The sequence below is a fragment of the Haemaphysalis longicornis genome, unplaced genomic scaffold (assembly GCF_048455015.1).
Source record: "Haemaphysalis longicornis isolate Haplotype H1 unplaced genomic scaffold, Haemaphysalis longicornis Haplotype H1 scaffold_2, whole genome shotgun sequence".
In the NCBI taxonomy this organism is placed as follows: domain Eukaryota; kingdom Metazoa; phylum Arthropoda; class Arachnida; order Ixodida; family Ixodidae; genus Haemaphysalis; species Haemaphysalis longicornis.
Window position 1 is genome coordinate 43,932,639 of NW_027526295.1, and position 14,187 is coordinate 43,946,825.

General features: G+C 50.2%; 2 protein-coding genes and 7 non-coding genes across 9 annotated transcripts; all 9 read right to left on the reverse strand.

The window, feature by feature from the left end:
* Window positions 1-2,154: 2,154 nt before the first annotated feature.
* On the reverse strand, window positions 2,155-2,226 carry Trnap-cgg (transfer RNA proline (anticodon CGG)). Its single transcript has one exon. It is a non-coding gene; the product is annotated as a tRNA-Pro (tRNA).
* A 77-nt stretch (window positions 2,227-2,303) lies between these two features.
* Window positions 2,304-2,375, reverse strand: Trnap-cgg (transfer RNA proline (anticodon CGG)). Its single transcript has one exon. It is a non-coding gene; the product is annotated as a tRNA-Pro (tRNA).
* A 77-nt stretch (window positions 2,376-2,452) lies between these two features.
* On the reverse strand, window positions 2,453-2,524 carry Trnap-cgg (transfer RNA proline (anticodon CGG)). Its single transcript has one exon. It is a non-coding gene; the product is annotated as a tRNA-Pro (tRNA).
* A 77-nt stretch (window positions 2,525-2,601) lies between these two features.
* Window positions 2,602-2,673, reverse strand: Trnap-cgg (transfer RNA proline (anticodon CGG)). The gene has a single exon. It is a non-coding gene; the product is annotated as a tRNA-Pro (tRNA).
* A 6,158-nt stretch (window positions 2,674-8,831) lies between these two features.
* On the reverse strand, window positions 8,832-8,903 carry Trnap-cgg (transfer RNA proline (anticodon CGG)). Its single transcript has one exon. It is a non-coding gene; the product is annotated as a tRNA-Pro (tRNA).
* Window positions 8,904-8,980: 77 nt separating this feature from the next.
* Trnap-cgg (transfer RNA proline (anticodon CGG)) lies at window positions 8,981-9,052 on the reverse strand. Its single transcript has one exon. It is a non-coding gene; the product is annotated as a tRNA-Pro (tRNA).
* A 77-nt stretch (window positions 9,053-9,129) lies between these two features.
* Window positions 9,130-9,201, reverse strand: Trnap-agg (transfer RNA proline (anticodon AGG)). The gene has a single exon. It is a non-coding gene; the product is annotated as a tRNA-Pro (tRNA).
* A 61-nt stretch (window positions 9,202-9,262) lies between these two features.
* LOC144167082 (uncharacterized) lies at window positions 9,263-10,351 on the reverse strand. Its single transcript, XM_077696472.1, has one exon. It carries the CDS (start codon window positions 10,299-10,301, stop codon window positions 9,351-9,353), a length of 951 nt encoding a protein of 316 aa, XP_077552598.1. The 5' UTR covers window positions 10,302-10,351; the 3' UTR covers window positions 9,263-9,350.
* A 1,866-nt stretch (window positions 10,352-12,217) lies between these two features.
* On the reverse strand, window positions 12,218-14,079 carry LOC144167930 (uncharacterized). Its single transcript, XM_077697052.1, has 2 exons — window positions 12,949-14,079; window positions 12,218-12,224 (listed from the first exon to the last, which is right to left on the reverse strand). Exons 1-2 carry the CDS (start codon window positions 14,058-14,060, stop codon window positions 12,218-12,220), a joined length of 1,119 nt encoding a protein of 372 aa, XP_077553178.1. The 5' UTR covers window positions 14,061-14,079.
* Between the last annotated feature and the right edge of the window lie 108 nt (window positions 14,080-14,187).

Below are 14,187 nucleotides of genomic sequence, written 5' to 3' on the forward strand. Positions count from 1 at the left end.
ACTTGGACCGCAGTATCAACCACAGGGGGTTCTTCTAGGGTCTTCGGCTCGTTGCCGTTGGGAGGAGGTGGAACTCCTGGGGACGCCTGCGCAGTCTCTAGGTTCCCTGTGCCTTGTGCCGCTGCTTCCGCCTCGGCAACGTCCATCAAGTGCTCTGCGAAGTCTTCACCGCTCGCGGGTGCCGTAACATTGGCGTACGTGCGGACACATTGCGCATCCGCATGGCTGAAACGGCGACACCGGGAGCAGCGGGGCACCTTGCACTCACGGCGTACGTGACCAGTCCCCTTACAGCGCAAACACTGCATAGGTCTGCCTGGCGCTACCAAGAGGGCCAACTCCCCTCCGACCCGAATTTGGTGCGGCAAATCCTCCACCGTCACACCGGCTTTCAGCTTCAGCGTTACCGCTCGCGTCGTAGACCCCTTGTCAAGGACTCCCTGGACTCGCCATCGTTCTTTCGTTATCTCGGTGACCTTTCCAAATGGGGCGAGCGCCGTTCGGATGTCCTCGTCGTCAACACCGTGCAGCAGCCAGTGAAGTTTGAGCCTCACCTGCTGGTCTTGCGGGTCGATGACAAGACAGCGGCGTCCCTTCACTTCCAGCTCTCCGGCCGCGAGCATTTTCTTGTAGCCTCCGCATTCTTGAAGGTCACGGCCCACACGTGGTTAATTTGGTACGCCCCCAACGCGATCACGTCAGAGAGCGCACCAACACGGGCGAGCATGTCCCGGAAATCCTCTACACGGAACGGCCTGGCTTTCCCGTCGCCGTGAAGAAACACCGTATTACACACAGCCCGTCCTGTCGGCAGTTGAGGCAAAATAACTTGGTACTCGTTATCTTCTTTCGTTTCCATCCTGTTGCCGCGGCCAGGCTATGCCGCTATCGGCGCTCCGCCGGAGCTCATGATTCTGCGTCCGCACGCTTCGGTGGCCGGAAATAGAATGAGACCAACGAGCCACGAGACGAAGCAGGTGTGGCGGCCCTCATTTATCTTCTGCGAAATAAACGAGAAGACAACAAAAAAGAAAAGGAATGGGCTCGTCCGGGATTTGAACCCCGGCCCTCTCGCACCCGAAGCGAGAATCATACCCCTAGACGAACGAGCCATTTTTTTTTATTACCTTTTGCACACACGTAATACAAGTCATGGATAAATTAAAAACCGCCTGCCAAACATTGGCTGACGGAAGGACTTAAAATAAACATCAAAAGTACATAGCTCTTCCAAAACAGAAAGCCATTCAAGTTCGGGGTCCTGTAACTTGTACACTTCATACAACAACCTGACATTTTGAGCAAAATACTTGCTTACAGTGAGCGCATTGGGGTCCGCATGTCGCACAGCCATTCTGGACCTCCAAATGGCGTGCAAACCTAGCGCCATGATCAAATCATACGGGACTTCATCTTCACGCTCAACCGGAAGGAACCGAATGCCATGCGCTGAAATGGGCAGGTCTTTCTTTAACGTTCTCTGTAAAACGTCCCAAAAAATACGGCGTCCCAGCACTCCACGAAAACATGTTCCACTGTTTCGGCTTTCGCACACAGCGTACAGATGTTTGACCAACCAATAAACAGCCCCTTCTCCTCCATCCATGTTTTAACTGGCAGCGTTCCTGTATGTAACTTGAAAAAGAAAGTTTTCACGGATGCTGGGACTGCCATTTTTTTCACACGGGATAACACATCCTGCCCAGGACCAGAACTAAACATTTCACGATAACGTGGTACGGGGAACAGCATCTCCCCCAAATTATTTGTAAGGGTTTTTCTCGAAACAGTGGCTAAATATTCTACCGAAAATCTCACAGAAAGAAAACGAAAGGATTCAACCACTTCCTTCATATAGCCTTTCACGGCACCACATCTAACACTTACAGAAGAAACAATATACATAGGCAAGGCATCTACTAATGTAATCTGCATTAAAGTGCGAAGAAATGGATCACGTGTATCACGCAGAAACATAAACCGGTTCACAAGCTGGCGAACAAATATATGACACAGGCCAACACCCCCATGCCCTCTCGCACCCTAAGCGAGAATCACACCCCTAGACTAACGAGCCACGATACGAAGCAGGTGTGGCGGCCCTCATTTATCTTCTGCAAAATAAACGAGAAGACAACAAAAAAGAAAAGGAATGGGCTCGTCCGGGATTTGAACCCGGGACCTCTCGCACCCGAAGCGAGAATCATACCCCTAGACCAACGAGCCAGGAGACGAAGCTTGGGTGGCGGCCCTCATTTATCTTCTGCGAAATAAACGAGAAGACAACAAAAAAGAAAAGGAAAGGGCTCGTCCGGGATTTGAACCCGGGACCTCTCGCACCCGAAGCGAGAATCATACCCCTAGACCAACGAGCCAGGAGGCGAAGCTTGCGTGGCGGCCCTCATTTATCTTCCGCGAAATAAACGAGAAGACAACAAAAAAGAAAAGGAATGGGCTCGTCCGGGATTTGAACCCGGGACCTCTCGCACCCGAAGCGAGAATCATACCCCTAGACCAACGAGCCAGGAGACGAAGCTTGGGTGGCGGCCCTCATTTATCTTCTGCGAAATAAACGAGAAGACAACAAAAAAGAAAAGGAATGGGCTCGTCCGGGATTTGAACCCGGGACCTCTCGCAACCGAAGCGAGAATCATACCCCTAGACCAACGAGCCTTTTTTTTTTATTGCCTGCTTGGCACATACATAGGACATGTAATATCAGTACACAAAATATTACGCACACATATGCACTGGCCCTACTTGGGCAGTGCGACGAGTGAAAATTCTTTCAGTGCAACCAAGCTGTCCAACAGAGGTAGCCACTCAGGCGGCTCTTTTTGAAGCCTGTAAATTTCTCTCATGTACACCATACTCTCTTTGAAATACACTCTCGCAGGCTGAGCGTCCACATGAGCGTGTCTGTCAGCCATTCGTGTCTTCCAAATACTATGGAGACTCAGCAGCACAAACATATCATACGGCACGCCCCCTCTGCTTTGAATGGACAAGAAACGAATGCCATGGGGCGTTATTACAAGGTCTTTTTTAAGCGTGCGCTTCAGAATGTCCCAGTCTGAATGTCCCAGAACGGAGTCTGAGCAGTCAAGAAATATGTGGTCGATCGTTTCTGGCTTCAGACAAATGCGACAGTTAATGGACCAAGCCACAAATAAGCCTTTTTCTTGAAGCCATGGTTTCACTGGGAGCGTGCCAGTATGCAATTGAAAGAAACAACTTTTCACAGATGGTCGCACAGGCATTCTTTTCACTCGCTTCAACACATCCCTTCCACCCTCTCCTCTGTACAAGGAGCGGTACAGAGGTTCGGGCAAGCAAACATCAAGCAAATCCTTATACAAATGTTTACGAGAAACACTACCTAAATATTCAACGGAAAAACGGGCTTTAAGAAATTTGAAAGAATCGACTACCTCACGGAGGTAACCTCGCACACGATTGTGTGTCACATCACTTGACGACACAACGAAATCCGACAACTCATCTCGTAGGAACACTTGGACTACAGTTCGTAAAAATAAGTCATTCTGGTCTCGCAAAAAAATATATCTCGCTACTACTTGTCTCAGAAACAAGTGTGCAAGGCCGACCCCTCCGTTTTTTACAGAACGGAAAAGATTTGTTCGACTGGTGCGTTCCATGTTGAACCCCAGAGGAAAACTGCAAATACTCGGTGCAACCTTTGCACCGCACCCCTGGCCATGCACAATACCTGCAACACATACCACACTTTTGCGACAATAAAAAGATTACAAACAGTCGCCCGCGTAAACACAGACATATCACGGCCTCCCCATTTCGACGTTTTCTCGCGCACCTGCTCTGTTTGCTCTTTCCAGTGTTCGGAAGGGTCCCTGTAGAGCACTGCACGGGCCCGGGCCGGGCCGGGCCGCCCGAAGTAGATTATCGGCGCAGTGCCGCGGGCCCGGGCTGGGCTCGGGCTCAGTGCCGCGGGCCCGGACCGGGCTCGGGCTCGACGCCATGGGCCCGAGCCAGGCTCAGGCTTGAATTCATAGGCCCGGCCGTTAATAGTTTCGACTTGAAGTGTAGAAAAGAGCATAAAATTGAAGATTCTGAGTTTACTTTTACGGGCTTCTTCATGTTAGGTGCACACATTGTTTTAAAAACGTGTTTTGCTAGGGCTGATAGTCACTATACTGTAACTTTAATGACATTTCATGTACTGCATCAAGATTTTATATTTTGGTGTATAATAAATCAAAGATACGGTTACAAGGAATGCCCTAGCGGCGAAGGAATTAATTAAGCCACCCTGGAGCTGTGCACCTATGTCTATGTACGTGTGTTTTAGATGTCGAACCAATCTAAATGCGTCTGCCGTGGCTGGAAATCAAACTCGCGTGCTAGAGAAGCACCACCGCTGAACAACCACTCCAGGGAAAATATTTCAACGCACGCACATACTCGTGGATTCAAATGGAAAGCAAGAAATTTCATTAATACCAACTTTTGACCGAAACAACCACATGAAGTTGCCAAGAGTTTGGCCTTCAAAGTTGATGTTGTCTCTCGTGTAAGAATACGACCTCTTATTACGCCCATGTGGCGTGAACTGCAGACAGTGTGAGCTAAACTACATGTACTTTTAAACCCTTATTTTTTGCGTTACAATTCAGGGCGTGCTTGTACAGACAAGATGATCCGTCTGATTTCCCACTACGAAGACACTCGACCAAATATAATAAACAAATTTTCTTCAACGTCGAAGACCAGGGCTGGTCACACACATGCGGGCCCTCCCTAGGCTCAAAAAAAAGAAAGACCGTGCCCGGGCTGGGCGCGGGCTTGAGACGACGGGCCCGGGCCGGGCCTGGGATTGAGACGACGGGCCCGGGCCGGGTCCGGGCTAGGCACACTTATGAATGCCCGAGCCCGGGCCGGGCCCGGGCTCGGTGTTACGGGCCCGGGTCGGGCTCGGGCTTCACAAAGTGGGCTCGGGCCGGGCTCGGGCCTTAAAATCAGGCCCGTGCAGTGCTCTACCCTGTAGTACTCAAGCGGCACACCCAGGTACCTCGTGGGAACCACAGTCCACTGAACGTTTTCATACACAGGTGGTGTGGTTTCCCACTGACCGTGCCAGAATCCCGAGCACTTATTCCAATTTATGGTGCTGCCAGAAAGTTTACAAAAAGCTGTGACGTCCTTTACCGCCTCGTTGATGCTGTCCTGCTCTGTACAAAACACCGCAATATCATCTGCGTATGCCAGAATCTTGACTTCAATTGAGTGCAGCTTAAAGCCATTTATTCTATTGTTGGTCAAAATCTTTAAACAGAAGGGTTCTAAGTACATCGCAAAAAGCAGTGGACTCAAGGGGCAGCCTTGTTTTACGGAAGAAAGGACAGGAAAGCTGGTACTTAATTCCTTGTTAACAATGACACTCGCACTGCACTGCTTGTACGCCATCTTGACTCCGTCTAAAATCACTGAGCCAACATTCACGTGCTCTAAAACACAAAATAACACTTCATGAGCTACACGGTCGAAGGCCTTTTCTAAATCGAGCTGCAGCATGGCGACACGACCGCCTATTGCGTCTATGCATTCTAATATGCTGCGCGCTGTGTGCGTGTTCGTGAAAATGGTCCTCCCTTTAATTCCGCATGTTTGGTGCGGACCAACTATGTCTTTTATTACTGTTTGCAGCCACCTTGCCAGTACTTTCATGAAAATTTTATAGTCAACATTGGTGAGGCTTATCGGACGATAAGCACTCACTGACTGCAGCTTGATTGGGTCTTCAGATTTTGGGATCAAAACAATATGTGTTTTTCGAAAAGACAAAGGCAGGTCTTTACACTCATACGCTCTGTCAAGTACTCTGTACAGGGCCTCCGCTATTTCGGACCTGAACGCCTTATAGAATGCTGCGACTATTCCATCCGGCCCCGGTGACTTTCCCGAGCTTAGTTCATCAATCGCCGTCTCTATTTCAGCTTTGGTAATTGGAGCTTCCAACTGTATTTTAATGTATTCATCCAACTGTGGCAACAGTGAAAGAAAGGCACTTTTGTAATCGCTCGTAACGTTTTTATGAAGACCCAGCAGTTCGGTATAATATTCAACAAACGCCCTCTCTATGATCTGGCCATCACTCATAACTGTGTTCTTGTAACTTATCTCCTGAATTTCATTCCGTTTTGCGTAACTTTTTTCATCACTGAACGCCCGCCTGGTTGGCGTTTCCCCTCCCCACAATCGTTCGGCCCGTGCCCTTATCATGGCCCCTCGGTACTTTTCTGTATCGATAATCTCAAGCTCAGTTTTTATTTGTTTTATTTCTTTGTTGTATCTTCCTGGAACGGTACTTTCCTGGTTTAAGAAAAAGTCTAGTTGGTCATGTAACTCTTTTTCTTTCTGCTTTTCACAACGGCGTGCAACGCAAGCTTTTTCGATTGCGGCTATCTTGACATTGCTCTTAAAGTCTTCCCACTTAACGATGACATCTTCATTATCTACGTCGAGCACTTTTTGAAGCATTTTCTTTACTTGAGCCAAAAAATCTTCATCCGACAGAAGCTTCGCGTTCAATTTCCATAGGTTCCAATTGAAGGTGGGTTTTGTTATCTTTGTACCCACGACCATCGAAACTAAAGCATGATCACTAAAAGACACATTTTTAACTTCATAATTGTTGCAAAGTTGTATTAGACTACAGGACACGTACACTCTATCTAATCTGGCGTGGCTCTGATTTTGAAAGTGCGTAAATTGCGGAAAACTTCCGCAGGATAGTACGTGACCTACGTCACTCAAATTATGTTCCTGGGTAAGTATACCTAACAGAAGCGCGCTTGCTTCCCGGACGGGCTGTTTTTTTACTCTATCCTCGGCCAAACACACACAATTAAAATCCCCCAAAAGGATCATCTGTCTATCACACTTGAGATAGGCTTCAATGTCTTCAAAAAATCTTTTACGCTCATTTTCTTTGTTGGGTGCATAAATACAAACTATCCGCCACGCGTACTGGCAATACACAAAATCACACACAATCATTCTGCCGTCTTCGCTTACTGTTACACTCTCCTCGCAAACGCCCAAGCTGCTGCGGATGAGGAGTGCGCAGCCGCCGGACGTGCCAACGGCATGGCACACACAAACGTTATAACGCGCCCTGAAAGGCGAAATCATCCGCTCTGTTTGTTGCTCACTTTCTACCTTCGTTTCCTGCACTGCGATTATGTCGATATTGTTTTCAAGCAAAATGCGGCTAAGCTGATACTGGCGTCTTTTTGACGCCAAGCCCCTCACGTTTAAAGTCGCTATTTTTAGAGCATTTTTTAGTTTCGCAGCCATAAAAGGTTAACTGGTCATTACAACAGAGCGGCGGATTTTATACACCAAAGTAGCCGAAGAAAGGCAGGTACGATGAATAAGATGCACCACTACTTCTGCGCCTAGCATACGCGGAAAACCACCTTAACTCACACACCACTTTAGGCTCAGTCCGTGATGTTACGGGGGCCGTTGCCCCATCGGTTGCCTCTCCAGCGTTATGTTGGGCTTTGGTTTAAATGAAGAGCGCCGACCTCCTACTGCTGCTTTCGTCGGCGGTTCTTCATTCGTCGCAAATAAAGTTCCTCCCTCCTCACACAGCTCGCGTGCACGCTTCACAGCTGCAGCCCCGTTTTCCGCCGCACCTTCCTCCCTTGGCTCCGAAGCTGAAGTTCCCGCCACCGTAAGCTCACCTTCATGTTGCTTGTCAGATGAGCTGACCGCTTCGGGCACCGGGAGGCTGGCTGTAGCCTCTCTGCCGGCATCGTTAGGCGGTGTTACCTCGGCGTTCGTGACAGGGGGCTTCACTGCGGAGGCAGGCTCAGGGGGCGTAACCTCTGGCGACGGCACGACGTCTTCTCCTTTCGCAGCGTCCTCGGCGTCGGCGGCATCCATTATGTATTCCGCCTCACGGTCACTTTTCGTAGGTCCAGTCACATTGGCATAAGTCCGCACACACTCACTCTCGTCGTGGCCAAAGCGCCTGCAGCTAGCGCACCGCGGCACTCACGCCGAATGTGGCCGCTCCGGTGGCAGCGCAGGCAGACTGGAACCCGGCCGGGAACCACGACGAGGGCTTGCTCCCCTGCCACACGTAGTTGGTGCGGCAGGTCGTCGACGCTGACGCCTGCTTTTAACTTAAGTGTGACCAAGCGTGTAGTCGACGACTGCGCCGTGCAGCCTTGGACACGCTGCGGTCTCTGGTCACTTCAGTGACCTTGCCGTAAGGCCCCAGGGCAGGTCGTATTTCGTCGTCGGGGACGAAGTGGAGAACCAAATGGAGCTTCAAACGGACGTCCTGGTTCCTCGGGTCGATGACGACACGCCGACGCCCCTTGACCTGCACTTCACCAGCGGCGACGAACTTCTTTGCTCCGTCAGCGTCCTTGAAAGTTACCGCCCACACATGGTTCATCTGGTACGCCCCCAAGGCGATAACCTCGGGGAGCAGTTCCAGACGAACAAGCATGTCGCGGAAATCTTCCACTTTGTAGGGCCTGGCTTTTACGTCAGCGTGCACAAAAATCGTATTGAGGGCAGTTGGTCCTGAAGGTAGATGGGGCAGAATAACTTCGTAATCCTGCGAAACAATGTTCACATCCGTTGACCTGTTACCGCGGGCCGCAGGGCCCGCCAAAGCCGCTCCTTTCACGGAGCTCGCCATCCTGCGTCCGCACTGCGCAGTCGCCGGAAGCAAAATCCCTAGACCAACGAGCCAGGAGACGAAGCTTGGGTGGCGGCCCTCATTTATCTTCTGCGAAATAAACGAGAAGACAACAAAAAAGAAAAGGAATGGGCTCGTCCGGGATTTGAACCCGGGACCTCTCGCAACCGAAGCGAGAATCATACCCCTAGACCAACGAGCCAGGAGACGAAGCTTGGGTGGCGGCCCTCATTTATCTTCTGCGAAATAAACGAGAAGACAACAAAAAAGAAAAGGAATGGGCTCGTCCGGGATTTGAACCCGGGACCTCTCGCAACCGAAGCGAGAACCATACCCCTAGACCAACGAGCCAGGAGACGAAGCTTGGGTGGCGGCCCTCATTTATCTTCTGCAAAATAAACGAGAAGACAACAAAAAAGAAAAGGAATGGGCTCGTCCGGGATTTGAACCCGGGACCTCTCGCACCCTAAGCGAGAATCATACCCCTAGACCAACGAGCCTTTTCTTTTTTTTTTTTGAGCTTTCTTTAAAATCGGGTGCTATGTACATAGTAAAAAGGCAGTCTTTGCCTTTATACATCAGAGTCCGTTGACATAACAGAGTACACTCACCGAAGTGCAACACACAGATACACTGATTCATCTTGAAATCACGGATGGACGCGTCTTTGCAATTGCGCCTCCATTACTTTCCACTTGCTGGATAGCTCGTCGTCTGCACTTTTTAACAGAGAGCTGGTGTAGGCAAACGCGTCACAAAAATGCGTCCACGCGGACTTTGCTCCCTCCAAACAAAGGACTTGATCCGTGCGAGACCGCCAAATTGCATACAATCCCAACAGCAGGAGAATTTCCACACATTTGTCATCTCGGAATTCCTCACTTGTGAGAAACTTCACATCCTTCCAAGTTGGATACAGATAAATTCCAAATGCTGATCTGACCTCATGCCAGAAATGCGCTGCGTTCGTGCAAAAGAGGAACACGTGCTGAAGGGACTCTGGGTAAGGGCAGAGATCACAGTTGGTTGACCACGGAACAAAGAAACCTTTGTTTGCCAGCCATGGCTTCACCGGCAGAACTTCCACGTGAAACCTGATAAAAAAATCCTTGACGGCGACCTCAACAGGAAGCCGTGGTAATCGTTTCAAGACGTCTGACACTAATGTACTATCCATTCGTGACCGGTACAGCGGAGCTGGAAAAAGCATGTCAATCGTGTCCCAGTACAGTGATTTTCTTTTCACTTCCATTAAGTAGTCCCGTGAGAACCTCTCTTCGAAAAACCGGACCGCCTGTTCCAGCTCCCTGTAAAACTTTAGCACTCGTGACCTTGGTCCTACACCAGCATCTTTAAGCCAGTCTCTCAAAAACCGACAGCCCAGCTTAGCAAATGAGTTCAACATTAGAGGCCTATTCTGCCTGCGAAAAAAAAGGTACCTCTGAACTCTGAGCTTTACCTCAACATTGACCAATCCCAGACCACCTTTGGCTAAACTTAGAAACAGGTTACTCCTCCTCATTCGTTCAAAGCGAGACTCCCAAATAAACGTGGCAAAGAATCTATGCACTCGATTCACATCGGCTGGTAGGCATGGCATCACTTGAGCAGCATACCAAACAGCAGGAAAGAAAACTGTATTGCACACAAACGCACGATTTCCAAGTAGTATGGTTCTCCCATGCCACGCACGCACCTTTGCTGCTAGTCCGTTTAGACTGATGGTGTTTTGTCCATTTTGCAGATTGGTGGTATCAAAACAAACTCCGAGATACATGCCGACTTGGTCAGACCACTGCATGTCCAATAAGCTGGTTGGCTTGGCGTCCCAATCACCCAACCATGCACCCGAACACTTGTCACGATTCACTTTTGCACCAGACACATTGCAGAATTCCGACACATGTTGCACCGCTTTGCGCATCTCCTCTTTGGAAGCACACACGAGGGTCAGATCATCAGCATAGGCGAGCACTTTCACGGTCTCGTCTGCCAGGCTGACGCCACCGACAGTATTGTCGTTCAGAATGGAACGACAGAGAGGTTCAAGGTAAAGTGCGAAAAGTATCGGTGACAGCGGACATCCTTGTCGCACCGACCTGTTGACGAGTATCTTGTCCGTTGTTTGTCCGTTGATGACAAGGCGCGTTGACACCTCCCTATAGCAAACGGCGATGTACTTCAGAAGACGTTCCCCGATGTTGCAAGCTTTAAGCAGCCCAAAAAGAAAGTCGTGATCAACACGGTCGAAGGCCTTACTTAAATCCACCTTTAGCACCGCGGCCTTGTCTCCGTGTACCGATGTTGTTTCACACAGCACGCGCATTGTGTGCAGATTATCCGAGATGCGCCGCCCTTCGATACCATATGCTTGGTGGCCCCCTATGACCTCACTGAGCGCTACGTCGAGTCGCTTCGCCATAATTTTTGCCAGCAATTTGTAATCAGTCGTCAAAAGGCTGATGGGGCGAAAGTCGCCCGGGGTCGGGACACGGTTGGAGTGCTTTTTTGGGATTAGGACCGTCAGGCCTTGCCTCATGGAGGGAGGCATCAGATCCCGCTTCAGTATGTCTTCGTACACGGAACAAAGAATTGGCACCAAATCCGATGCAAACTTCTTGTAGAATGCACTTCCTAGGCCGTCGATACCGGGCGTTTTCCTAGGCTTCAGCTTTTTAATGGCCCATTCAACTTCAGACTCGGAAATGCTTTCATTTGTTTCCTCTCTAATATCATCGCTGACCTTTGGCAACAGATCAGCATAATTAAACGCGCACCCCCGACTGTGTACGCCATCTTTCTCTTCGAACAGACTTTTGTACATCCCTGTGAACGCCCTTACAAAGTCATCTTGGCTGGTAAGAATGTCGTCGCCATCTTGCACCGCCTCTATTCTGTTTCGTGCAGCATGTTGCCTTTCTTTCGTTCTAAAAATCTTGATCGGTTCCTCGTCCCTCTGTTGTGCTTCGATTCGACAACGAATCATAGCGCCTTTATAGTCGGCTTCCAAAATTGATAGGAGCTGTCCTTTGCATTCTCTAATATCCGTCATAAACTTTCCCGGTTCGGAATTTTCCGCTTCAATGAGACTTCGAAGCGTGCGCATTAAAACGTTTTTTCTTTCCCTTTTTAGAGCCGCTTTTTCCTGCCCTTTCGCCACAAGAAACATTTTGCACTCTTCTTTCACTTCTTCCCACGCTATGGCGTTTACCTCGCCCCGCTCTCGTACCTGCGTGATTATAGCTTTGATCCCTGAGACCACATCCTCCTCGTCTAAAAGGCTTTCGTTAAGTTTCCATAATTGCCAAGAAGGTTTGGCAGTTTGCTTGGTCCTTCGGTGGTCGCCGTTCTCAAACGTGACAGTGACAAAGCCGTGGTCAGAGAACGCCACTGGCGTTACTCGGGAGGAGACGTTCATGCACATAAGCTCACTCGATACGTACACGCGATCTAGTCGCGCATGGCAGTCCCCCTGCCAGTGCGTGAATGCAGGGGCGAGGGCTGGTGTGCCATCTGCTACGTCCTGCAAGTCAAAATCGCGTAAGAGCTTTTGCAACTCCTTCAAACTGGGGTCAGCTGGCCTTCTTTTTGAGCAGTCACGCGCCTGCAGTACGCAGTTGAAGTCACCCGCGAGAACGGTGCGGCATGGGGTGTCAAGATACTGCCTGAGCTTCGTGAAATATTCTGTCCGTTGCGGCGGGTCATTTGGTGCATGGATTGAGATAAGCCTGTATTGCTCGCCACGAAGTATTAAATCGACACTGCAAACACGCCCGCTGTGATCCCTTTCATATTCAGGATACACGGTTAAAGCCGGCCTTTTCCTTATCATGATTGCACTTCCTGCGCTGCGCCCGCACGCGGGCGAGAAGTGAAAGTGAAAGCGATTGTGAAAGAATCGAGCCGCGCTATCTAGCTGCTCGTTTGAGGCTAATTTTGTTTCTTGAAGAAATGCTATGTCGATTCTTTCCTGCAAAAGCTGGTTTAAGAGCCACTGCTTGCGCATACGGCCTACAAGGCTTAGGCAGTTAGAGGTTGCGAGTTTTAGGAAGGGCATTTGCAAAAAATAAAGATTCTTTTTCTTTTCTTTCTATTTGCGAATGGGGCGCCTAGTTACGTTGGCCGTTTAAACGGAACGCTTTCGACGTCGTATTTCTATGGGTACGCGTGGCGCGGGGTTAAAGCGAGCCCTTCTTTTAGTGGGCGCGTTCCACTTATTCTTTACATGAGCGGTTTTCCTTCCTAACGCCTCATTTAGTTCATCTTCTGCTTCTGGTTCAATCGGCGACAAGGCTGGAAATTCAGTCACTTCCTCCGCTTCCCTTCCTGACAGCGCAGTTTCCTTCGCCTGTTCTCGCGAGACTTCATATTGCGGCTCTACGCCTATCACGCTGTCTTTTGTGGTCGACGTAGTCGGCATGCTGACAGAAAGTTCGTTTTGCGGGGGTTTTTCGGGCTCACCGTATTCTCCGGGTTTCCGAGGCGCATCCATTGATACCTCAGGAAGTGGCGAAGCTACAGGCGGGCTTTGCGTTGTCTCCAACGTCGGCTGGTCTTCGTGCAGTGGGGGGGAGGCCGCTGCCTCCTCAGCTTCTTCCTCATCCATAACGGCTTCTGTGTCTTCCTCCTCACTCTTGCCTCCCGTGACCATCGCGTAGGTCTTCCGGCAATCCGGAGCCTCATGCCCGAACCTCCGGCATTCGGAGCACCGCGGTATGCGGCAGTTCTTTCTGATATGCCCATTCCTCTTGCACCTCAGGCACAAAGGCGATCGTCCGGGCACTATCACAAGGGCATTGCCTCCCTGGATACGCAGCTGATGCGGCAATGTTTCTGTCGTGTACCCATTCTTCAAGGTTATGGTTACTGACCTTATCGACGTTTGGGCTCCCTTGAACTTGCTTGTTGGCCAAGTCTCTCTTGTGATGCGGTCAACTTTTCCGAAAGGTTCGAGGGCCTTCCGCACGACGTCATCGCTAAGCTGGTACGGCAGCCAGTGGATCTTGATGCGAATTTCGCCATCGTTGGGGTCGAGCACGAGACATTTCTTGCCCTTGATACGAAGTTCTTTCGCAGCAACTAGGCGGTGCTTGGCTGCCGCGGAGTGCGTCGACACAGCCCACACATGGTTCATTTGATAGGCGCCAATCGACGCCACATCCTGGATCATTCCCAGTCGTTCCATCTCGTCTTCGAAGTCGTTGATGCGGTATGGCCGCCCGGACACATCACAGTGCAAAAACACAGTGTTAAGCGCAGCATTTCCAGTTGGCAGCGGAGGCAGTAAAACACGGTATTCGTCCGAAGAAACAGATAAACCGCGGCCGGCGGCCGCCGATAACGAGCTATCGGAGCTCATCCTTTCCGCACCTTCACAGCTTGGCAGCCGGAAGTGGAATGGCCCCCCTCGACCAACGAGCCAGGAGACGAAGCTTGGGTGGCGGCCCTCATTTATCTTCTGCGAAATAAACGAGAAGACAACAAAA